Source organism: Physella acuta, unplaced genomic scaffold (assembly GCF_028476545.2).
Source record: "Physella acuta isolate Inbredline_101_S28 unplaced genomic scaffold, ASM2847654v3 ptg001453l, whole genome shotgun sequence".
NCBI lineage: Eukaryota > Metazoa > Mollusca > Gastropoda > Physidae > Physella > Physella acuta.
In genome coordinates this window covers 74525-99968 of record NW_026732968.1, presented here as the reverse complement: position 1 = coordinate 99968, position 25444 = coordinate 74525, and the positions used below count along the sequence as shown (strand labels likewise).

The 25444-nt window shown below is 39.5% G+C and overlaps 1 protein-coding gene across 1 annotated transcript in view; it reads left to right on the top strand.

The window, feature by feature from the left end:
* Positions 1–25444, top strand: part of LOC131928010 (serine/threonine-protein kinase SIK2) — a 40068-nt gene continuing 14624 nt past the window's right edge. Inside the window, exons 1-2 of the mRNA XM_059283890.1 lie at positions 1–258; positions 20108–20224. Of these exons, the coding sequence (XP_059139873.1) occupies positions 136–258; positions 20108–20224 (240 nt within the window). The 5' untranslated portion in view covers positions 1–135. The remainder of the gene's footprint in view (positions 259–20107; positions 20225–25444) is intronic.

Here is a 25444-nt window from a genome sequence, read left to right as displayed (position 1 = left end):
CGGAAGCGCCATGCGAGAATATCGGTAGTAAAGAAAATGTCGGGTGTTTGGAGAATTTTTCGAGGCCTAACACGATTGAAAAGTGGCCTCGTAGATCTATACTTTGCAGATTTAATGAAATCGAAACCCTAAACAATGGTCATGGCGGATAGGCCGAAAGGGCAAATCCGAGTTGGATTTTACGATATAGAACGGACTATCGGCAAGGGAAACTTTGCTGTTGTCAAACTTGCCAAACACCGGATCACGAAAACAGAGGTTCGTGTTTTGAAACTTTATCGTTTTTGTATTTATGATAAAAAATAAAAAAGCCGAACAATTTTGCTGTTATGTAATGTAACAACAACAACTTCAGTGCTGGAATGTCATACAGCTCGTGTGCTCTACATTTTAGACTAAACATTAGTCACTTAAATTTTACGTTCTCTTTTTTTAGTAACCAGCAACACAAATCAAAAGTTCAGCCAAAGTTCAATGTAGAATAGCTAGACTCTTGTCTCTAGAATACTCACTCTACATCTAACAAAAATCTAGTCCTTAAGCCCTTAACTAAAGTAAAGAAAATACTTTGTGTAGATCTAGTTATAGAATTCTAAATCTAGAATAGCTCAAGACTAAATTACACAGGCCTACTGTACACACTACACACTGTTACTGTTAGTCAGTGTTAGTGTTACGTTACTGTAGCCTGCCTGATTGTGTCCTCTTGTCTTGACTAAATCTAGATCTAGATCTAGTTTAGATCTAGATCTAGATCTAGATCTTGTGATTAAGCAACAGAATCTAGATCTAGTACTAGGCTGTAGCACTATCTTAATCTAGCATCATTCAAGCTAGTCTAGAATGCTAGATCTAGGCTAGTTATCTAAGTTAGGTTTGCTGTTACTAGATTTAGATCTAGATCTAGAATCTAGATCTAGTTAGGCCTATACTATAATACATAATTCTAACTAGATTCTAGATCAAGATCTAGCTCTATACACACAGAGCGCACAGTGTGTGGATCTAACAAGGAACTCTTCGACTTAGTTAAGGTTAATCAACTACAGGGCCTAATCATAATAGCATTCATAATTTAGTTAAATTTAGAGGTGTGTTTATTTTAAAAATGCAAACCTACATGTTCCACTACTGTTATTTCTTCCACTAGAGTTTAATTTGGGATTTACATTTGGTTTATTTTATTCTAGCTTTATTAAAATCGTAATTTGACTTTAATGGATCTAACAACCCATTAGGCCTAAATATTTTTTTTAATTTTTTTTTTATTTTTGCGTTTGTCACTTTAATATGCAAGCTAATCAAAATACATATTCAAATACTAATAGGTAAATTATAATGTGCTTATTCTGGCTTAATTGAAGTCTATCTAATCCTCTCTTTATGCTATCTAAATCTTATGTCTCTAATAATTATTTCTGATTATTTTAAGTTTCTTGTAAAGCTCATGATTTCAACAGAAATAGTGAGATAAAACTTAGATAAAATCCCTGATTTTAAACCTATTTTGTTAGTCGGACCTACAATACTTAACCATAGAAATTAAATGAACCTTTGAAAATAAAATAAAATATCTAGGCCTATATGATAAAATTTAATTAATTTGAGAAAATACATGTATTTGGTCAATACAACACCTTTTAGTGGATTGTTGTACAGATTTTGGTGGTTAAATGTTCACTGTATAAACTAATATTTTGATGGATTTGTTTGTATCACCAAAACTTATTATTATTGTCAACAAAAATAATGACACTTTCTATTTAAGTGCAGTAAAAAAAATAATTTATTGTATAGTTGTAAAATATAGTGGAGCTGGAAACAAATATTTGGATACATTAATTTTTATTTTGTACTAATAGTCTAGTTATGAAAACAGGAAAAAAAATATACACATAAGCTTTAATATTTTTTTTCAACATTTTTAATGACATTGGTAATAAAAAAAACAAACCAAAAACCAAATCAGTTCTACAGTTTATTCAATGTAGGTCATTTTGAGAACTAATATACTAGCTTAAAAATGTATGCCATCCATACTAAACAGTGTGCTGAAATAGTTCATCTGTCATTATCAGTCAGCATAAAATAATAATAATATATAGACATTGTGTTGTTTAATGTGATCAACTGCATCCTCACCAAACTTTAACTTTAATCAGATATGCATCAAAGCCAGGAAGGGGTGGGGAACTTAAAGTATTCTTGAGGTAAAGGGAAATTTTAAAGTATTAAGGGCATTTGTATGGTTTTCTTTGGGTGTGGGGAAATTTGATGGTATTGCTGGGGTGTGGGGAAATTTGATGGTATTGCTGGGGTGTGGGGAAATTTGATGGTAGTCCTGGGGTGTGGGGAAATTTGATGGTATTGCTGGGGTTTGGGGAAATTTGATGGTATTCCTAAGGTGTGGGGAAATTTGATAGTATTCTTGTGGTATGGGCAAACAAAATTATTATGATAAAAATTATCTTATTAGAAAGTTACGAATGTGTGTGCTCTATAGTATTCATGCACCATGCCTTGTCCTATTTTGTTGTACATTAGTTACAATAGTAATGAAGTGACAAGTTGCCTTGTCTTTAGTCATTTTAATTTTAACATTCTTAAAACTGCTACTGTTAAGTCAGAGATGTCACTATCTGGGTCTTGTATCTTGTCACTGCTGTGTATTTTGTAAAGACAGCTATTGTCTCTTCAGCTCCTATGACAGCTATGTCCTTTATCTGACCACTTACGGGCTGCTTCATCAATGCTTTTAGTTGTATATGTTAGTGAGCACAAATTTCTTACTGGACGAAATCTGTCCATTGCACCACAGAACACAATTTGTCTTGATATAATTAATTGGGATTGCTCCCATGGGACGGGCGTATGACACAGACGTAAAAAAGAACATAAGAACAGACAGATAAATCTTACCCTGTGTGAACTTCATGTACTTACACAGTGAACAAAAAATCAATAGCTTCAAACGATACTAAACGGTGATGTAATAATTGAGTTGCCTTGTGTTAGGTAACTGTCAGTTTAGGGCAGAGTTTTTGATTTTGCTTGCAGTGATTTACTAATTACACCTAAGTTAGTATTGTTTTTCTATACCCAAAACATGCGCGTGGACTTGTCTTTATTTAACTGGCGAGAATATCAGTAGAAAAAAATACGTCGGTTGTTAGAGATATTTAACTTGCCTAATACACTTATTAGCTTTACTTCGTTTATACATCGTATGTAGTGCTATTGAGCTAATAGTGTAGACATGCGGGCTTGCGTAGAGAGTGGGGGAGGGGGGGAGAGACATGTTGCAAATTACCGACTTCGACTTGGAAGTTCACGGGGTTTAATCCTCTTATTGTTTCTTTAAATGCTTGTGCCGCCTAATGTTTGTCGTGGAACACTCTCATCCAGCTTGTGTTGATGAAGCGGATGACTGCTGTTCTTCTTTATTCTGATGACATTAATGGCGATGAGTAGATTAGAGACGTGTGTCCATGTGTGCCAAAGTTGAGTGAGTTTACTGCTGTCTACATGTAAAACATACTTTTCACCATCACGTACTTGTAACCTTCTGTTCACATGAAATGCGTACATCATATATGGTGCCTTCAAAAATCAATCTATACTGTCTTAAGTTTAAAAAACAAACAAACAACCAATGGGTGATCAATATATTTCCTTCACTGCTTTCTAAGGAAGTTCATTAAACCGCACAGTAATTGTAAACCTTGACACCTTGTTGAATAATCAAAGTTTGTGACAGATAGCAGTTTCTTCTCTGATTAGACTGGCGCCTCCTTATAAACTCAGTATTTTTTTTTTTTTACCTTGACAAATTGTTTGCAAGAAAAACGTTAAAAGCTTACTGACACTAATGAATGTCGTGTCCGAGTCACGGAGAATGCATGGCTTTGTGAAGAATTAATTTCCTGCTGTGGGAGGAGAAGGGAATAACAACAATCCACGAGAATATCTTCTATATGCTTCTGGTTGGTGATTACATATGTAGGTACATGGGCATCGTTGGCTAGTACATAGATGGGCGTCGTTGGTGATTACATAGATAAGTAGATTGACACCGTTGGTGATTACATGGATAGGTAGATGGACACCGTTGGTGAATACATCTATAGCTAGATGGACATCGTTGGTGATTACATGGATAGGTAGATGGACATCGTTGGTGGTTACATGAATATGTAGATGGACATCGTTGGTGGTTACATGGATAGGTAGATGGACATCGTTGGTGGTTACATGAATATGTAGATGGACATCGTTGGTGGTTACATGGATAGGTAGATGGACATCGTTGGTGATTACATGGATAGCTAGATGGACATCGTTGGTGATTACATGGATAGGTAGATGGACATCGTTGGTGGTTACATGGATAGGTAGATGGACATCGTTGGTGATTACATGGATAGGTAGATGGACATCGTTGGTGGTTACATGAATATGTAGATGGACATCGTTGGTGGTTACATGGATAGGTAGATGGACATCGTTGGTGGTTACATGAATATGTAGATGGACATCGTTGGTGGTTACATGAATATGTAGATGGACATCGTTGGTGGTTACATGAATATGTAGATGGACATCGTTGGTGGTTACATGAATATGTAGATGGACATCGTTGGTGGTTACATGAATATGTAGATGGACATCGTTGGTGGTTACATGGATAGGTAGATGGGGTTTACAGTTATCCAGTCAAGTTTTCTCACAGATAAATAAACAGTCTGTATTTATAGCGATGTATGGAGGTTATTTTTGACAAATACCATTGGCTGATCGATTGTTAAAACATTTAAATCGTACTTTAATATTGTTTATTATCTAGGTGTCCCTAGAGTAGACTTGGTGTCAAATGATTCTGCTTGTTGTAATGTTAAACCTGACTTGTGTTGTAGTCTTATACACTGGAGAGTCGAGTAGCCTTATAGACACAGTAGTGACGGTAGTGCTGATTTGTCTGGTGACGGAGACACGAGTGTAACGGTGTGTGACCTCTCTGCTACCCTCCAGGGGTCCGCATTGTGGTGCTTATGTTTAATGAATGTGTCGTATTTATATCTAGATCTTTCCTATGTTATCCTGACGGTATACCTAGTCTATCGGGTAGCACTAGGGTGACTTAGCGAGTCATGTCCTTAACTTAACCCCGTTAATAAAGATAGTTCAAAATCACCCACGTATGTTGAGAATGTAAAACGACTGATGACTGATCGCCATGCTATGAAAGGTATTGAATTCTACGCACATCAGCAAATGTAATACAGGGGATGAAAATGTTTTTCGTTCGTGTATGCGAGGTTGTGTGAACGTGTATAAACTAGCGTTCTCGCTCCGTGAATACGCACAAGGGTCTTTGAGTTTATTTTTAGTGTCACTTATTCTCACTTCAATCTGTGTGTTTCCCAGCTTGTTGTATGGACTGATAAGAAATAGACAACAGCCTAGGATGTAGTGTGTTTATTAAAAACTGGATGGTCTGAAGTTTAAGGCTTATTGTTCATGGCTTGGTGAAAGGAAGAAAGGGGGGGGGGGGGCACACATGTGTTGGGTTTATCAGCTGATAGTGTCCTGTTATCTTGTAACTGCGTCACTGACCCTGGATAGCTGTTCGTCTGTTCTTCTATTGTTTACAGATGTTACTTTTTTCTTTAAAAAAAAGTAACAAATCATATCAGCGATGACGTCATTCTTTAGATTTTAGGCTAAATCAATGAAATATTTTCTTTTTTAAATTCTAGACGTACAATTTGAATATACGATACCGCACTGTAATCCGAAATAGCGTTAATGAATATCGCTTTGTGTACTTTAAAATGTTGCGCAACTCATTAAAATATTTGTTATAGACAGGCTGCATATAGAACGCTGTCGTCGGCTTCAGGGTTAGGATAAAGGACGATCTGGGCCGTGGTTTTCCTCACGATTGTGCCACTTTTTGCCCCCCAGCCCCCAGTCTTCTCCCCCGGAGCGTGGAATGTCCGACGTACGTCATAGATAACAAGAGATCCGATACTCGTCAATAGGCCGATCAATGCCGGGTCACGTGGGCCCCTAAACCTAATCCCACCGTCAGCCGGTGTCTGACAAATCGTATTTCTAACGCCCGCCGTGTATGCTAATCTAAACTTGTAGAACCTCTACACCGATACACTTTGATTACCTGTGCGGCAATCGATATAAAACGCATTGAAACGATTGGGCTTGCTAATGTATTCGTCTACACAATGCTGGGAGTGCATATTATTTAAAGCTTAAAATTTCTTTTCATATATGTCACTAGCATTGACTTTTCTATTCGCACGTTTGGCTTACACTGTGTTCCCATGATTGAATATATTAATCTCGTTCGATCACATCTTTGTTGTCTGACTCGACGGCTTCGTCCACTCAGGCGAAGATTTCGTTGAACACAAAATAAAAGAAAATTCGTCGATTTTACATAATGCTCCATAGCATGATTGAAGCTGAATGTTTACGTGAAAATAAAACGTATTACACGACATTTTGTCTAGCTTGTATAGTAAGTGCATATACGTTGAACGTGGAGAGGTGTCGGCTCTAAGTTGTGTTTCAGGTGGGATAATATCAAGTTGTCATTTAACTCTTACTTGACTTCCGATATTTTGGAGGTAGCGCTGATAGTTTATGCTGACATTTTGACAACGTCGCTGATTATGTTCAATGTGACAAAAGACCAATGTGACAGTCCTGCCGAAGATCGTTCATTAGACCATTGTGACAGTTCTTCATTAGACCATTGTGACAGTTCTTCATTAGACCAATGTGACAGTTCTTCATTAGACCAGTGTGACAGTTCTTCATTAGACCATTGTGACAGTCCTTCATTAGACCATTGTGACAGTCCTTCATTAGACCATTGTGACAGTCCTTCATTAGACCATTGTGACAGTCCTTCATTAGACCATTGTGACAGTCCTTCATTAGACCATTGTGACAGTCCTTCATTAGACCATTGTGACAGTCCTTCATTAGACCAATGTGACAGTTCTTCATTAGACCACAGTGACAGTCCTTCATTAGACCAATGTGACAGTCCTACATTAGACCAATGTAATAGTCCTTCATTAGACCAATGTGACAGTCCTTCATTAGACCAATGTGACAGTCCTTCATTAGACCATTGTGACAGTCCTTCATTAGACCAATGTGACAGTTCTTCATTAGACCAATGTGACAGTCCTACTAAAGATCGTTCATTAGACCAGTGTAACTATGACAGTCCTGTGGAAGATAGTTCAAAGTGTTCATACAATTAAAATAGAACTGTTGTAAGCGAGCACTAAAACCGCACGTGCGGTCAAACACGTGACCACTGCACGATTCTATCCACATATAAGACTTGTCTGGGATTCGCTGATTGGAATTTTTTCCCCCAGCCGGAGGTTAAAGCTTTAATATGTTTTTATTCTACCTCGCCCAAGTGCTCGTGAGACATAAAGCAATTTTGGGTCATTAGCCGGCATGTTCTTTATTTTAATTGACGGCAGTTTGTTATTTCAATATGGGAAAGAGGATCGATATACAAAAAAATATATCATGGCTTTCATTATATCTTTATATCGGGGTATTTTTTTTATACCAGTACCCAACAGTATAACGTTAATAAACCTCTAAACTCCAGTGATATATATATATATATATATATATATATATATATATATATATATATGTGTGTGTGTGTGTGTCTTAATGGACGAGTTTGCTGTTGTTTCTGTATGACCATAGAGCGTACTAAGCCGACTGGTTGGACCTTGGACCCAATCTTGACGAAGCCATACCCACACTGAGCCTGAGAGACTTATCTTTTGTATTTAGTGGTAGTTGAAGTGGGCAGATTTGTGACCGTCCCATTTTTAGACCAGCCGAAACACTTGACTTTAAATTGCTTTATCTGTATGTTACGTCATGATTTATCTATCTCTCCTCACCTCTATCTCTTTCACTATGTATATGTATGTATATATAGATGCATAATGTATATATATATATATATATATATATATATATATATATATATATATATATATATATATATATATACACACACGTTGCTTTGTACTGTACAGTAATCAAAATGACACCGAACACTTACCCAGCCTGTAATTTAATGCTTGATGCGAAGATCTTAATTGCATTAGAAGAAATTCGTGTCATGAACACTAAGAAAGCAGGTGGGTGGAAACTACAAAAGAACATCGGGAGTGCTCATTTGTTATCCACCATTAGCCAACGTGTTTGTTTGTTTGTGTGTGTGTGGTTGGGGGTGACATGTATTTGTGTGGTGGGGGGGGGGGGTGACATGTATTTGTGTGGTGGGGGGGGGGGGGTGACATGTATTTGTGTGTGTGGTGGGGGGGGGGGGGGTGACATGTATTTGTGTGGTGGGGGGGGGGTGACATGTATTTGTGTGGTGGTGGGGGGGGGGGGTGACATGTATTTGTGTGGTGGGGGGGGGGTGACATGTATTTGTGTGGTGGTGGGGGGGGGGGTGACATGTATTTGTGTGGTGGGGGGGGGGTGACATGTATTTGTGTTGGAGACCTGCCCACACGCCGAGCATCGCCTCCATGGCGGCGTCTAGAGAATGCGTCTGGTCGAGTTGTTAGCCTCGTGTCGTAGCCTTCTCTTCCCCCGCCCAATCACGTTTACATTTGCCTTTGTTGAGTCTGCGGGTTTCTTTAATCATTGCATTCAACATAAACACACACACTAGCTCTTCATGGGGCCATGATTTTTTTTCTTTTTTTTTTTACTTTTTGGTATTAAAGCTACACAGCAACGTCTTTAAGTAAAGAACATTAATTTAATTAAGACGCCAGATTCTTGTTACTTTAAATCTTGAAGATAACCGCATGCTATAAGTCTGAATAGTGGGTAAAATAATTTACAGTTTGCTTTAATTGTGCGATGTGTTCAAATTGCTGCCAAACTTTTTATGCTCGCTTAGTCTTTATAAACAGTAATTATAATTTCGTAAATGTAATTGTCGTGTATGATTAATGAAGTTTTATAAAAATGAAAGTTTTGCAAACATATAACGCTTCTATTGTACCTTTGTTTACGTATTGGGGGAGGGCATTTGGAATATGTTGTACGGAATCTGGGTGAATAAAATCATAGAACTTATTTTTGTTGTACTTGTGCGGAATCTGGGTGTTGTTCAACGAGGTTGACGGATGAATTTGCAGCGGCGGGGGGTAAGGTGGTGGTCTTTATGGCGCTGTTAGGTAGACGGGGTTGATTTATACCAAGCATTTAACCTTTTCAGACTTGCAGTCTTAACAATTTACCTTTTTATGTAAGTCGTTGTTAGGTGATAAATCTTGAAGGTTTCGTTCCTCCTGTAGCTAACTTTCCCCCCCAGGTGTGCTAGCAGGTACTTAAGTAGGACAGGAAGAGGCCGTGAGGGGGGTTAACACCGTTGCCTTGCTGGATTAAACTTGTCTGACTTCCTGTTAATTAGCGGGTTCTCGGCCCTCCCCGGCAGGTATCACCGTCCTCTGGGGTGTGGGGTGGTAACACCTGCAGGTTTGAGAACCATTGACGACGTGGACGGACAAGTGAATACACTGGCATAATGCTGTTATTTGTGCTAAAGCTCCCCCCCCTTGCCCTGTATTTACCTCGCCGCTACCTACGTCTGACGTAAATGCCATCTTAAAACCAGTTCAAAACCTACAGACTGTCACTCCAGTAGACACAAAATCAATTTCTATTTTACTTTTGACAGTTAATATGTTTTAAGATTTTATCATAGCCGTTCTACTTTAAAAAAAGAAAACGAAACCAAACGAAACTAGTGGGATACGATTTGGTGGTATCGTGTTTCTTGTGCACTACTGACCCAGCGCCCCGCCCCAATAATGTTGCTGGGGAAATGAGAGTGACCATATTTATTCTCCAACGTCGAGTACCCCAGTAATAGTTAGGTTGAAATTTTTGGCAAGTAAACATTTGAAGTTTGAAGACGTGTTTTGTACTAAAGATTGGACTTTGTTTTGTTTACTGGCAGTTTCTTCTCTATAAATTTCATATTTTTATTCTCCCACCCCCAACTCGAAAAAGTGAAAAATTACAATGTAGACGATGCTATCCATAGCAGGTTTTCTCTCCCCCCCCCCCCCCCCAATGTCTTGTAGTGCTCACCTGTAGAGCTGGTGGCTGTTGTAGTCCTCACCTGTAGAGCTGGTGGCTGTTGTAGTGTTAAGTGTCTGGACCTAACGTGCTTGAATCAACTCCGTGGAACAATTGCCCATGATTTACACATTCCCCGTCTCCCACAAAATCCATAAGCTTTTGTAATCCTCGTATGACGTCAATGGCTACTGGTGCACAGAGATATCTTTAATGAAATTTGCCTCGCAAAGCGTCGGCCTCCGTACCAGACATCGGTTTTTTCTCTATCCCATTTCATTAACGACAGGTAAACATAAGGTTTACTGTAATGTATTTCTTGAAACAGATTTTTTTTTAAGTGTAATTTTTGTTTGTTTGTTAGTGGGTTCTGTTTACTTTCTATATTTCCTGAACATATTTACAAACAATTGGTAGTTTTTTACTGGACGCTTTTATCAGGGAGTAAGGTACTCCAAACATTGTTTGTGCTCTGTACATTGTTCATGGTATCAGTTAGGCAATAGCTGGTAGGGACGGCTTGTATGATCTGAGCTGTAATTAGTTTTTTTTAAATATTGGCATTAGTCCTTGTTTTAATCCCAGGCTTTTTAAACCAACGGTTGAAGTGTGTTTATCGCGTGTTCTTTGTCGATCTTTGTAATGACAGCTGCACGGAGAAAAAAAAAACGCTGACAAAAATGTGCTGCTATTTAAATGTACCATGCTCGTAACATTCAATACAACATTTGTTAATCTTATTTTTCACGGATTTCTTAGCCAACGAACTTCCCTGTTCTCAGCTGGGCGTCTAGAATAATTTTCTTCCAGTTCAAACTTTTTATTTATAACAGCGCCACCGACAAAAATGGGTTGTAAAAATCTGATGCCTCTCTGTTATTGAGGAATTTTTAAAGTTGGTGCCTTAGACTGGTACGGATGGATCAAAGCGGGTAGACCTAATCAGTGCTAAACATCAAGTGATGTTTGTTACCACCGTGTTAACACATGTATTTCAAAACAACAGTTGCGTGTCTCCCAGTACTGCATAAACTACACCCTATTGTTATATTTCAGTTTGAAAGTTTGATGGTATGCGAGCTAATTAATTATTGACATGCATTAGCCCTTGCTCATTAAATAACGAGTTGGTGACTATCGCATTTTTAGCGACACGTAAGGATTGCCGTGGTAATTTCATCCTTTGATCTCTTTTAATTAACTGTTGTTATTTAGACTCTAGGCTTAGCATTGTGGTTTAGATGATCAACATAACTGAAGTGCTAGAAATGTCTCTCGTAAATTCTTCCTTGCTTATTTATTTAAAGAAATCATGTTATCCGCCGCTATGGTGCAATAAACATCAACAAACAAACTGATGTATACATGAGTGCAGGTAAACAATACGAGTCTACGACCTTCAAGATGCGTGGTTAGATATCTTCTATCCATCATCATAGTCTCTTCTGGAATGCTGCCTTACTTCCCCACCTCTTTAATGAGTGTACACGATGGTTGGGTTAATTATTTGACGTGGTCCAATGATCGAATTCGTACCCATTGAACACTTGTCATGGTTAAATAACGATTGATGTGGAACCCGTTATATGTGTGTTGGCTTTTGAATTCTATGCACATTACATGCATCTCTTAGTTTTATTGACGACAACATACTTTTCTGAAATACATTTCTTATGCCTACCTTCTTTTAACACATTTCTCTTGCCTCCCTCTCTGTAACTATTTTTTGTGCCTCCCTCTCCGTAACACATTTTTCGTGCCTCCCTCCTCTCTGTAACTATTTTTCGTGCCTCCCTCCTCTCTGTAACTATTTTTTGTGCCTCCCTCCTCTCTGTAACTATTTTTTGTGCCTCCCTCCTCTCTGTAACTATTTTTTGTGCCTCCCTCCTCTCTGTAACTATTTTTGTGCCTCCCTCCTCTCTGTAACACATTTCTGACGCTCCCCTCTGTAACATTTCTTGTATGGTATATAAGAGGTGAATTATTGATGCTGTGTCCAATATTTTTTTCTGCGGCAACAATGATACGTTACTGGAAATAATTCTTGCGACTTCCTCATTATGATTGCATGCTTGCGACACACCATAATAACATTAAACTTTAGGATAATTAATTATCTTGGTTTTAAGGAAAGTCATGCGCATGACGTTTTGTTTGTTTTGGTTTGACATTTTTAGGTTGGTTAACACACATACCGTTACATATTTTTATTTCCTTCCCTTCTCTACGTTTCCATGCTCATTTTCCTTCCTTCTCTACTTTTCCTTCCCTTCTCCACTTTTCCTTCCTTTCTCCACCTTTCCTTCCTTACCCCTCGTTTCCTAGTCCACACGACCCTTATTCCCCTACGTCACTGTTTAATTATTGTTATGATCCGTCACACAATTTGGGCAACTCCCTCTCCCCCTACTGTTACTGAGCACTTTTTGTTGTTTTGTAGGTTGTTGTGACGCATGGTGTGTGTACAATGAGAGCTTGCTTGTTGACTGCGGCAGTGTTTTATTTGACGTGGGTAGTTACAGAAAACAAACCTGGGAAAATTACATCGTTTTTAATTTCACTCGTGGGACTCGCGAAGCATACGTGGGACTCTCTAAGGATACTTCCTTAATGTGACGCACTCGCTAAGGATACTTCCTTAATGTGACGCAATTTTTACCTTTTGTCCTCTCCCCTTATCGTCATCGAAGTCTGACCCCTTAATCTACAAAGCATACGGTCACAAAACTGAGCCACTCTTGACCCTACTAGATTTGACGTGACTTATAGACATTCCCTAATCACCTTTAACAACTAACCATTTTAATGTAGGATTTTTACACTGCTTAACCTTTCCTCTCCCCCTCTCTGATATCTACCAGACATCCACCGCATGCACTCTGCAATTTTCCTTCATTCTACTTCCTTCAGCATGCGTTGTTAGTAAGTGGCTAAATCCGTTCCTTTTACAAGGAGGGTATTGTTAATAATTAAAACTCACGTGAACTAGTCCAAGTGGTCAGCTCACGTGCTTTAGTATGGGCTACACGCATGTGTATCCGCTTCTGTTATTGGTGGGGATGCTGGTGTTGAAATAAGTGCATAGTATGCTAGAATATTGGGGTGATGTTTACTAGAAGATTGAAATATGCACATTTGAATATCATGTGAAAACAAACTTAAGTTAACGAACAATACGATTAATGTTTTGGTCGTAAGTCTTGGTCAGAATGAAAATTAACACATTAAAAATTGTTGCAGTTGTTGCGTATCCTGTTGTTTAATTTTATCATCATCATCTTCTTTTCCCTTCTTGATCAAGACATATGGGGCAGATGAAGTAGAGTTATCTGTTTTAGTGATATGGGCATAAGAGGGGATTTAGTGTGGTTAGTACTATGCCCAGCCACCTATGTTTCTCTGACGTGAATCAGGTACCCATCATAGCTGGGAAATGTCCGTTTGCTTTTAGCCTTGGGTCTCATTCAATGTCCTGTCTGTCGCCCATTTTATTTGTGGGGTTGTGGTCAATTTTTTAAACTTCATTTCGACCTTTTTAATGCTGTGGAATTTTTTAGAGTTTTCCCCATTTAAATTCATTACCTCGGATTATGTTTTTATTGATAACAAAAAGGGGTGATATGCCAAAATGACTAGGTAGGGGCGATCACTCTATCAATCATATTGTGAGCTAGTGTTCTAGGCGCTTGGCTTCAAATCTTTTACACTTGTCAGAGCAGATGTAGTACAGTTCACCTGTGCCCGTGACCTCGGCACGTTAAGGGAACGTGTTTTACAAAAATAAATACACATTCATATATATATATATATATATATATATATATATATATATATATATATATATATATATATATATAAAATCACACTACAAAAATATCGACTGTACAAACTAGGCCTAACACAATCTATGACCTTTTTTGCTCTAAAATCGGAACATGTCCTGCTAGCGCTAGAGGTCACACACAAGCGCCGCGTCATTTCTCCCTTTAGTGCTTGTAGTCTATGTGGTGACGTCAATCTTTTGACTTGGGCCGTCGACTGAAACCGTACCGGTTTAAGCTGGGCCAAGGTACGCATGCTTGGCTGAAATCTCAGAGCTTGATTGAAAAATGGAAACTAGGGCATGTTGACTAACGCTTAAACATTTTTTGGCTACACACTTTCGTTTACATGCTTCCATTCCAATGCTTTCATTTTCGTGCACTCATTCATAACTAATGCTTTAATTAATAATTTAATGCTTTATGCATTATTTCTAAGGCTTTCATTTTCATGAAATTATTTTCACCTGAATTTTTTTTAAAACAAATTAATTACGTTTCAATTTGAGGAAGTAAAATAAAGTAATTTGCGTTTTTTAAAATTTCTAACTATTAAGGAATTTGTTGGGTTTCATAGAAGTGCACATAAGACGATTCTTTTTAAAATGTGTAGTGTATCTTAGAACTACATGCTAGTTTACGAGCTTGTTGAGTTAAGGGTCGTCTGTGAATTCTGTAGCACTAACTGTGTCTATTCCTTCTCTCCCTACCCCCCATAATACGTCATCACCAAAAAAAAACCACCCACTAAGTTAACGTCATATAGTGCACCGACATAAACACTAATTACATAAATTAGCATATGTTTTTCGCCATTTCATTTAAATACTACGTCACAATGTCCTCACATTGTAAATTAAGTCTGAGCCCCCCCCCCCCCCCCCCACACACACACTAGGTGTGTGACGACATAAATGCAAAGCCTCCCACTACTAACATCTTTTTAACACGTTTTTCTTAACTCAGATTCGCGTTTGTTTGTTTGTTTGTTGTTAAAATTGACATCGAAAATTAGCCCACTTCTGATTGCTCTAGAGACCTGAAATTTGGCATGCATGCTACTTTCGCCTAACAATTTCAGATGCAATCATAAAAACTAGCAATTAGTGACCGTAATTAGCTTAATTTAATTACGCCCCAAGGACCATAAAATTGAGGACATGATTTCTAAAGATACCGACAAGACTTGAGGCCTATTGACACAGTTACTTCGGCCCCAATCGATGTGAGCGCGCTGGCCGTGATCGTATAGTGGTTAGTACTTCGCGTTGTGGCCGCGACAACCCAGGTTCGAATCCTGGTTGCTCAAGATTTTTAGTCCGTGTATTTATAAACACTTTTTTAAAAACCACGTTTTTCATGTGTAGCAACGGACTAAAAAGGAGAAAATAAAATACTTAAAAAAAACTTTTTAAAAAACCACGTTTTTTATGTGTAGCAACGGACTAAAAAGGAGAACAGACACGGTAACACATTGTTAACGGTGACACGGTTGGTACGCTGGGCATGCTAAAATACACATAAACACGTTTTTCCTTAACTCAGCTTCGCATTTATTTGTTTGTTTATGGGAGATTTGATCACGTGATTCGTGAGTAGATCTCCACGCCAGCAACGTAAATTACACCCTTTCTCTGTTTAAAGCGTATCGGTCGCTCAAGATTTTTTTAGTCCGTGTATTTAAAAACACTTAGTCAAGTCATACTTAATCAAGTGATTAGATAAAGTAGAAAATAAACTATATAAAAAACTTTTTAAAAACCACGTTTTTCATGTGTAGCAACGGACTAAAAAGGAGAAAATAAAATACTTAAAAAAAAACTTTTTAAAAAACCACGTTTTTCTTGTGGACTAAAAAGTAAAAAATAACTATTTACATACATTTGATGACAAAAAACGTGGGTCGGGCAGATGGGTCGGGAAATTTGATGGTGAACGTACCCACGTTTTTTGTCATCAAATGTATGTAAATAGTTATTTTTTACTTTTTAGTCCACAAGAAAAACGTGGTTTTTTAAAAAGTTTTTTTTTAAGTATTTTTTTATCTTCTGGCCTGCCAAACGAAATTCCTTCACTTAGATCCATTCATTGGTTGTTTAGATACATTTCATTAAATTTTTATGTCACAGAAGTTACATTGTTGACTCCTTCAAAATTTGATCAAATTAACTGTAGCAGCTTTTATATATTTTAAAAATTTTTATTCCTTATCCCGCACTTTGCCATAGTGATCAACTTTTTCAATCAGGTTTTGGTAGTTTAAACTTTTTTTTTCTCCTACTCCGTACTTAGCCTCGCTGATTAACTTTTTCAATCAAGTTTTGGTAGTTTAAACTTTTTTTTTTTACCTACTCTGATTTTTACCTCGCTGATTAACTTTTTCAACCAAGTTTTGGTAGTTTTGGCTTTTTTCTCCTACTCCGTACTTAGCCTCGCCGATTAACTTTTTCAATCAACTTCCTCTAGATTCTAGATTACAATTTGTTTTCAAATTCTGACACCCCCACCCCCTTGCCCGCCACACCCTCTGCCACGGTGATCTTTGAAAAAATATGAGGTGACATTTAGTTTCCATTCAATCTTCATCTCGTGTCCACGTCTAGCTCGGCCACGTATCCCGTGCCACCAGGATAATAACATACGTACATAGTTGCCATCTCACATGACGGATCAGGTCAGGAGACCTTTCATCTCGAGCGATCGCTTCACGCTGCTGGTTTAATCACTGCAAGCTGGAGCCGGTATGGAGAGGTTAGCTGGCTACAGCTGTCATACTTAGATGCAGCTTTCCTCTAACTGGATGAGTTGCTTTGTGCGCCTGTTTGCACTTGTGCTTGATTGATGTCGTAGTGAGTAATCACTCGGGACTAGGAGAGTGTCGTACATAGTTAAGGGGCAACCCATAATACGCCGACGTGTTCCCCACCTTACCACTACGCCAACCTGTTCCCCTGTTACCGACCTTACCACTACACCAACCTGTTCCCCTGTTCCCCACCTTACCACTACGCCAACCTGTTCCCCTGTTCCCGACCTTACCACTACACCAACCTTTTCCCTGTTCCCCACCTTACCACTACACCGACCTGTTCCCCGCCTTACCACTACACCGACCTTTTCCCTCCCCCCCCCCCCACCCCCGCTTACCACTACACCTACCTTTCTTCGCCTTACCACTCCACCAACCTGTTCCCCGCCATACCGATACACCCCCCCCCTCCCCACCCCGCCTTTTAGCTGTCGTGTGTCACCGGGCAATAGCCATTGATTTATCGTTGACGTCAACGGCGACACCCCGCTGTCATACATGTAGACAGTTGCGAAAGGAGGTCAGGAAACCCCTGGCACAGCTGGCTATGACACACCCCAGTCTCCCGCTTACGTCACACCTCATTAGCCGAGACGAGGCTAATCATTAATTGATCGGCCCACGGAGAAATGTATACGGAGTTAACTGGGGAGGCACGCTCGTCCTGGTGAGTTGGAAGATTCGCACCGCTGCTCAACATTTGTCTCTCTATCGCCGTCAGTTGATTCGTTTTATCAGTTCGCCGCTGTCTCATAAAGATACCCAGCCTTAATAAGAAAGTGATAGAAACACTTTGATTATATCAAACCCTGGGGATTTGTTTGAACGTAGCGGTGTCTCGTGCGTTAGACATGACCAACACTTGTGTTAGCTTGTGTGTCGGAGATGGCTGAAATGTTTTGTAATCTTTAGTTATACTATACACACACACACACACACACATATATATATATAATGTTTTGTTTGGGATTGGCATAGACAGACGTCATTGGAACCACCAGAGCTAACGTTTTTTGTGGACTTTGATATGGGTGGTTGCCGGATAGGTCATCGAGCTAGTATACATGTCTTTTATATAACTGCACTAGAATGTTGGTATTTAGATGGTTGGCACGGTGGCATAAGGTATGACACGTGAACAAGGTTAAAAAATTCTCAAGTGGTATTGTACAAAACACAGGTAAACATCTGGGGCTGTGATCGGTGGGTGCAGATAAATCTGACTTGAATACATCAATAGTGACGGTCATGTTTGGGTCACATTGTTACCTTGTGATGACCCTGACCTCTAGTACAGTTGACGTGACTGCTGCTTCAACCAGCAGCCTGTTTACTTCTCACAGATTCCCTTCCTCTGCTAACACCTTTCTCTGCCACGCCGGCTATTTTCTACTACCCGCTGCTTCCTCCCCCCCCCCCCCCCCCCCCAACCCTACCCCTTCGATTCAATCTCGCATTGGAGTGGATGGTATGATCAAGTATCAATGACGTCACTCTGACGTAAGTAGCTGTGGTTACCTTTCTTTGGTGTACAATATTCTTGAACCAGCCGTTGCTATGGGAGACGATACTATCTTCCAACCTTTAGCTGTAACGTTTTGTTTTGTCTTTCTTTGTCTTTATGTTTGTCAAGGGACAAATCGCTCCTTGTTGCTCGCTTGGTTGAAATATTTGCTTAGTCTGAAAATACAAGAATGCCATCTTACAGACCTGGTTAAAGTGCGCTCCCTTTTTTTAGAACAAGCGCACAAAGATTACATTTGACGCAGATAATATTCTTTGTGCTTTGTAAACGTTTCATAGCTCTAAGCGTAGGTGAACAAGATACAAAACTGGCCTCGTATTGTTTTCATTATTTGTTGTCCACAAAGCATCCCGAATTGTTTTCATCCAGTGGTTTCGTGTCTTGATTAGCGTGAGCCTAAACATGTTTGTCAAAAAATGTTGATTAGCGTGAGCCTAAACATGTTTGTCAATAAATGTTGATTAGTGTGAGCCGAAACATGTTTGTCAAAAAATGTTGATTAGCGTGAGCCTAAACATGTTTGTCAAAAAAAAAATGAAGTTTGTTACTTAAGCCACGTCACTTATCGAGCGGGCTTATCGCTAATGTATACATCCACGTCTCGGCCCGGACAATGCTCTCGTCTCGCAGCAGTTTCAATTGATTGGCCCCTGACGTCACGTTGACGTCATCGATACCTATAGTGCAGCTCTGGATGTTGTGACTGGTCGACATGGGAAATGTCAGGGAACCCCACGTGAGTGGTATTTTTCTTGGCCCGGGCCAACGGAGTTCGCACAGATTTGGCTTGATCGACCCCGCCCCTACACCGGGACCCTGCTTTCCCCCCAACACCGACCCATCATCTCCCTAGCAACGATCTCCTCACCCCCTCCTCTTCCCATTAAGAAAAACAACTGAAACATCGACCCCACCAATCCCATGGAGCCACGCCTCATAATTTGTTCCGTTTTTTTTTTACAGCTTTTGAACATCTCTTCTTAGTAAACTAATTTAAATTCCAGATCGTAATCGTATAGCTTCTCGTATTTTTTTTATTCCGTACAATTGACAGCTTCATTTGGTTTATGTAACAACTAAATACCCCCACTTCACTCTTCCCAGGGGGGAGGGCATGTCAAACGGTATGATTTAAGACTTCTCACCAGCCTTGTTTGAAAGCGAGGTTAAAAGAAGCAGGTTGTAAAGAGTTTATATAGCCAACCTCTGAACTAGTTTACCGGGCAACACTTCCACTAGGCGACCTTTTGCAGCCTTTCAGTTCATTTTTTCCCATTAATACTGCCATTGATTAATGGTGAACTTCTTTTTTTCCTTACACATCCATTAAACAAATTATTTCTTATGCCTTACATCATAAAGAAAGTTAATTTTTTTTTGGCCAGAATCTTGAGTTAGCCATTAAGGAAATAAGTTTGTGCCATTAAGAAAATGTCCTCTTCCCATTTTAGTAACGTTAAAAAAATGTGTACCCCATTTTTGTGCCATTAAGAAAACGTAACCTTCTGTCATAATTTTTTTTTCATTAAGAAAATGTCCCTTCCCTATTTTTGTGCCTTTAAAAAAATGTCCTCTCCCCCCCCCCCCCCATTTTGTGTAATTAAGCTGATGTTTTTCCCCATATTAGTGATTTCAAGAAAATGTTTTCCTCATTTGTGTCTACATTATTTATATGTTTTCTCCATTTGTGTGTCATTATTAAAATGTTTTCACCCTTTTGTGTGTCATTAAGAAAATGTTTACCCCACTTGTGTCATTAAGAAAATGTTCTCCCCACAGGTGGCCATTAAGATCATCGATAAGACCCAGCTGGATGAAGTCAACTTGAAGAAGGTCTACAGAGAGGTTCAGATCATGAAGCTCATCAGCCACAACCACATCATCAAGCTCTACCAGGTGGGTACCCTTGTATGTTTTACACAACCACATCATCAAGCTCTACCAGGTGGGTACCCTTGTATGTTTTACACAACCACATCATCAAGCTCTACCAGGTGGGTACCCTTGTATGCTTTACACAACCACATCATCAAGCTCTACCAGGTGGGTACCCTTGTATGTTTTACACAACCACATCATCAAGCTCTACCAGGTGGGTACCCTTGTATGTTTTACACAACCACATCATCAAGCTCTACCAGGTGGGTACCCTTGTATGTTTTACACAACCACATCATCAAGCTCTACCAGGTGGGTTCTCTTGTATGTTTTACACAACCACATCATCAAGCTCTACCAGGTGGGTTCTCTTGTATGTTTTACACAACCACATCATCAAGCTCTACCAGGTGGGTTCTCTTGTATGTTTTACACAACCACACCAAGCTCTACCCTTCTATATTTTAAATACTTCTCCGTCTGTTTTAAATTCTCTTTTTGACGATCCATTTATCCCTATGCTGGTAAATTTTCTTGACCATTGTAAAATTTATTTGTTAGTAGATACTGTAAACGATTAGCTTGTCGCTTATATAAAAGGATCCTAATATTTTTCTGTTTGTGCCCAAGACACTTTGGGCAGATGAAGTAGAATTAATCTGTTTCAGTTGCCTCGGCATATAAACTAAAGGCTTTAAAACTATGCACCGGGGCGTCACTGTTCCGGGTCGTCATAGACTTCCGGATGTGAGAACCATAAGTTTTCGTTTCCGGATCGGCACACTAGACTCAAAGTTTCCGGGTTTGAAATTCACTTACAAGATAAGCACCATTCATATGGAATGCAGAAATGTATTTCTGCAATACGTATTACAATACATAATGTATTGCACATGAATGTTACTAGTAACATTAATGTGAAATGCATAATACATTGCGCATTAATGCAATTCGTAAATAATACCAGTGTTGCAAGTAAGTTTTAATGCTATGAAAGAAAACAAAAATCTGAATATGTACATTGAAGCGATTGTGCTACGTAATTGATTAGCGTAAGGTTTCTATACTCATCCGTTTGAACGGTGTCGTAAATCCCTCTAATCGAATTACAACAAGGGAAGAAAAAACTCCTGACAAGGGGAGCAAATCCAACCCCCCACTACCATCCTCTTTCCGTTCAATTAATTACATTAGATGTTTGAATCTTATTTACTTGTGAGTGCGTCAGAATGACGTCATTTAAAAAAAAAGCTGGAATATTGGGAAGAGATGACAAAAAATCTCTATGGAGAAATCACGTGCGGTTTTAAGCGAAAGGGGGGGGGGGGTAACTCTCCTGATGAAAGAGACATTTTATGATGACTTCTCCGTGGGAGGGAGGGGCAGCCACAATAATAATATTTATTTAGCAATGGATACACTATTATTATTACTGTTTTATTATGATGTTTATGGTCGACACATGGATAGGTATGTTAGATGATGAGTTATAATTACAATGATAATGAACATATCGTTATGTATATGTATCGGTTATATAACACAATGTTTACGTCATATTTATGCCTACTGTGGGCCCTCTTTAGTTTACTTACAAGTATTTGGGCTTGCTGCTAATTCGCAATAGTGATTTGGTTGTTTGTGTACTTAAAATACTGGTCCATGGTGTTGTGTTTTAGATGGTGTTGTGTTTTAGATGTGTTTTAGATGGTGTTGTGTTTTAGATGGTGTTTGTAACTTTGGATGTGCTTAGGGGTATGATTGTGTGCATGTACTAGTGTTTGGTAGTCATATAAATGATTGTATTATATGTACTTGTGATGTTATATTTAGATGTCCGTGCAAACGTCGCATCAAACAGCTGCTGTCGGTCTAATCATGCTGTATGCCAGCTGTATCCATGATCCACTGCAGCGAGTGGATTACATGGGCGCATCCACCTTCTTGAGCTGTAGGATTGTCCTCATGTGTATCCATGATCCACTGCAGCAGTTATCCACAGCTGTGGATTACATGGGCGCATCCACCTTCTTGAGCTGTAGGATTGTCCTCAGCAGGAGACGTACTAATCTGTTCTTATGTTTACACAACACAATCATGAAGGAAGGAAGGGGGGGGGGGGGGGTAGAAGACGACAGCTGTCGCGTTGCAATCACTTTATGTTTAGGGCAATGATCTTTCATAAAACACACAATCTACTTGACAAAATTATTTTATCGCGTGTGTGCTTGTCATTTTTTTCTGTTCTGTGCGTGTATGGGTGTTTTTTTTTCTTGTGTTGTGCGTGTATGCGTGTTTTTTGTTTTGTTCTGTAGGTATGACGTCAGTATAAAGCTAGTTAGATTAGTGCTGTGACGCACACGCTTGCTGATGGTGGGATCCTCTTAACCTTTCCAGCCTGGTGCTGGCGCGTGCATCCTGTTAGTAGCCAGTCTATCACGTAGGGCCTCAATATCTCAAGGCTAATTCTTCTAATGGCAGCTAGGGCCTCAATATCTCAAGGCTAATTCTTCTAATGGCAGCTAGGGCCTCAATATCTCAAGGCTAATTCTTCTAATGGCAGCTAGGGCCTCAATATCTCAAGGCTAATTCTTCTAATGGCAGCTAGGGCCTCAATATCTCAAGGCTAATTCTTCTAATGGCAGCTAGGGCCTCAATATCTCAAGGCTAATTCTTCTAATGGCAGCTAGGGCCTCAATATCTCAAGGCTAATTCTTCTAATGGCAGCTAGGGCCTCAATATCTCAAGGCTAATTCTTCTAATGGCAGCTAGGGCCTCAATATCTCAAGGCTAATTCTTCTAATGGCAGCTAGGGCCTCAATATCTCAAGGCTAATTCTTCTAATGGCAGCTAGGGCCTCAATATCTCAAGGCTAATTCTTCTAATGGCAGCTAGGGCCTCAATATCTCAAGGCTAATTCTTCTAATGGCAGCTAGGGCCTCAATATCTCAAGGCTAATTCTTCTAATGGCAGCTAGGGCCTCAATATCTCAAGGCTAATTCTTCTAATGGCAGCTAGGGCCTCAATATCTCAAGGCTAATTCTTCTAATGGCAGCTAGGGCCTCAATATCTCAAGGCTAATTCTTCTAATGGCAGCTAGGGCCTCAATATCTCAAGGCTAATTCTTCTAATGGCAGCTAGGGCCTCAATATCTCAAGGCTAATTCTTCTAATGGCAGCTAGGGCCTCAATATCTCAAGGCTAATTCTTCTAATGGCAGCTAGGGCCTCAATATCTCAAGGCTAATTCTTCTAATGGCAGCTAGGGCCTCAATATCTCAAGGCTAATTCTTCTAATGGCAGCTAGGGCCTCAATATCTCAAGGCTAATTCTTCTAATGGCAGCTAGGGCCTCAATATCTCAAGGCTAATTCTTCTAATGGCAGCTAGGGCCTCAATATCTCAAGGCTAATTCTTCTAATGGCAGCTAGGGCCTCAATATCTCAAGGCTAATTCTTCTAATGGCAGCTAGGGCCTCAATATCTCAAGGCTAATTCTTCTAATGGTAGCTAGGGCCTCAATATCTCAAGGCTAATTCTTCTAATGGTAGCTAGGGCCTCGATATCTCAAGGCTAATTCTTCTAATGGCAGCTAGGGCCTCAATATCTCAAGGCTAATTCTTCTAATGGCAGCTAGGGCCTCAATATCTCAAGGCTAATTCTTCTAATGGTAGCTAGGGCCTCAATATCTCAAGGCTAATTCTTCTAATGGCAGCTAGGGCCTCAATATCTCAAGGCTAATTCTTCTAATGGCAGCTAGGGCCTCAATATCTCAAGGCTAATTCTTCTAATGGCAGCTAGGGCCTCAATATCTCAAGGCTAATTCTTCTAATGGCAGCTAGGGCCTCAATATCTCAAGGCTAATTCTTCTAATGGTAGCTAGGGCCTCAATATCTCAAGGCTAATTCTTCTAATGGTAGCTAGGGCCTCAATATCTCAAGGCTAATTCTTCTAATGGTAGCTAGGGCCTCAATATCTCAAGGCTAATTCTTCTAATGGATGCTGGCTCGTGCATCCTGTTAGTAGCCAGTCTATCACGTAGGGCCTCAATATCTCAAGGCTAACTATTCTAATGGCAGCTAGGGCCTCAATATCTCAAGGCTAATTCTTCTAATGGCAGCTAGGGCCTCAATATCTCAAGGCTAATTCTTCTAATGGCAGCTAGGGCCTCAATATCTCAAGGCTAATTCTTCTAATGGCAGCTAGGGCCTCAATATCTCAAGGCTAATTCTTCTAATGGCAGCTCGCTTCATCTTTTATGCTTACCTGCGTCTTGGTCTTCCTTTTTGTACCTACTATCTAGAGATAAAGTTGCTCTTAAAGCTAATTTAATTTTTGACTTGCATATATTGAACTTCAAAATCTCTTACAAATACCAAGTCCTGTCGAATAGTTTTGCAAACCATATTAGATCTAGCTCGCTAGATAAGTTGTGACTGTATTTTAGATAGCGCTTTTGGTGACTGATTTATTTCGGTGAATTCGGATAAAAACAAAATAATATAAATTTAACACTTCGCTTCCTTCTCCCCCCCCCCCCCTCCTCGCATTATTCCTAGATGTTGATTTCTTTAGGACATCAAACACATTTCAAGGGTTCGGGTTTTGAACGATATTTTAGATGTCTGGGATACAGTAAATACTTACTTCATCTTTAATATCACCTGCCTCCTCCTCTCTTCCCCCCCCCCCCCCCCCACCCCTCGAGGTCTACGTCAGCAGCAACAGTTGTTAGTTTAGCTGCCTTCATCTTTTAATGTTTCCATTTTCTTTTTTATCTTTTTAAACTTTCAGTTTATTATTGGGTTGCCTATTCTGCCCCCCCTCTCTCCCCCTTCCCCCCCCCCCTCCCAGCTTAGCCAGCATCACGTGACTCGAACAGATCCGCTTCGTGATTCTCCAGACATGATGATGTGGCCGTTGATAAATTGATCACATCCTATCTCGCTGACGTCATACGTTTTACAATACCGGCAAATTGGTACACTTGATGTGACGTCATCGGCCGGTTCAATACACGCCTGCTCTCATCTTTATGATCACGACGTATCAAAACCATTTCGCAGTTTAAATCCTTATGAAATTTGGCTCAATGCATCTTCTCAAATATCGATTTTACACTTCCATTTCATGGTTTTGAAAATGAAAGAGATAAAATCTAATGCCGGGACCACAGAGTTTCGTTAGGAAAGCTTTTCCGTACTGAGCCAAAGCCGAAATGGCGATCACCTAAATGTTTGTG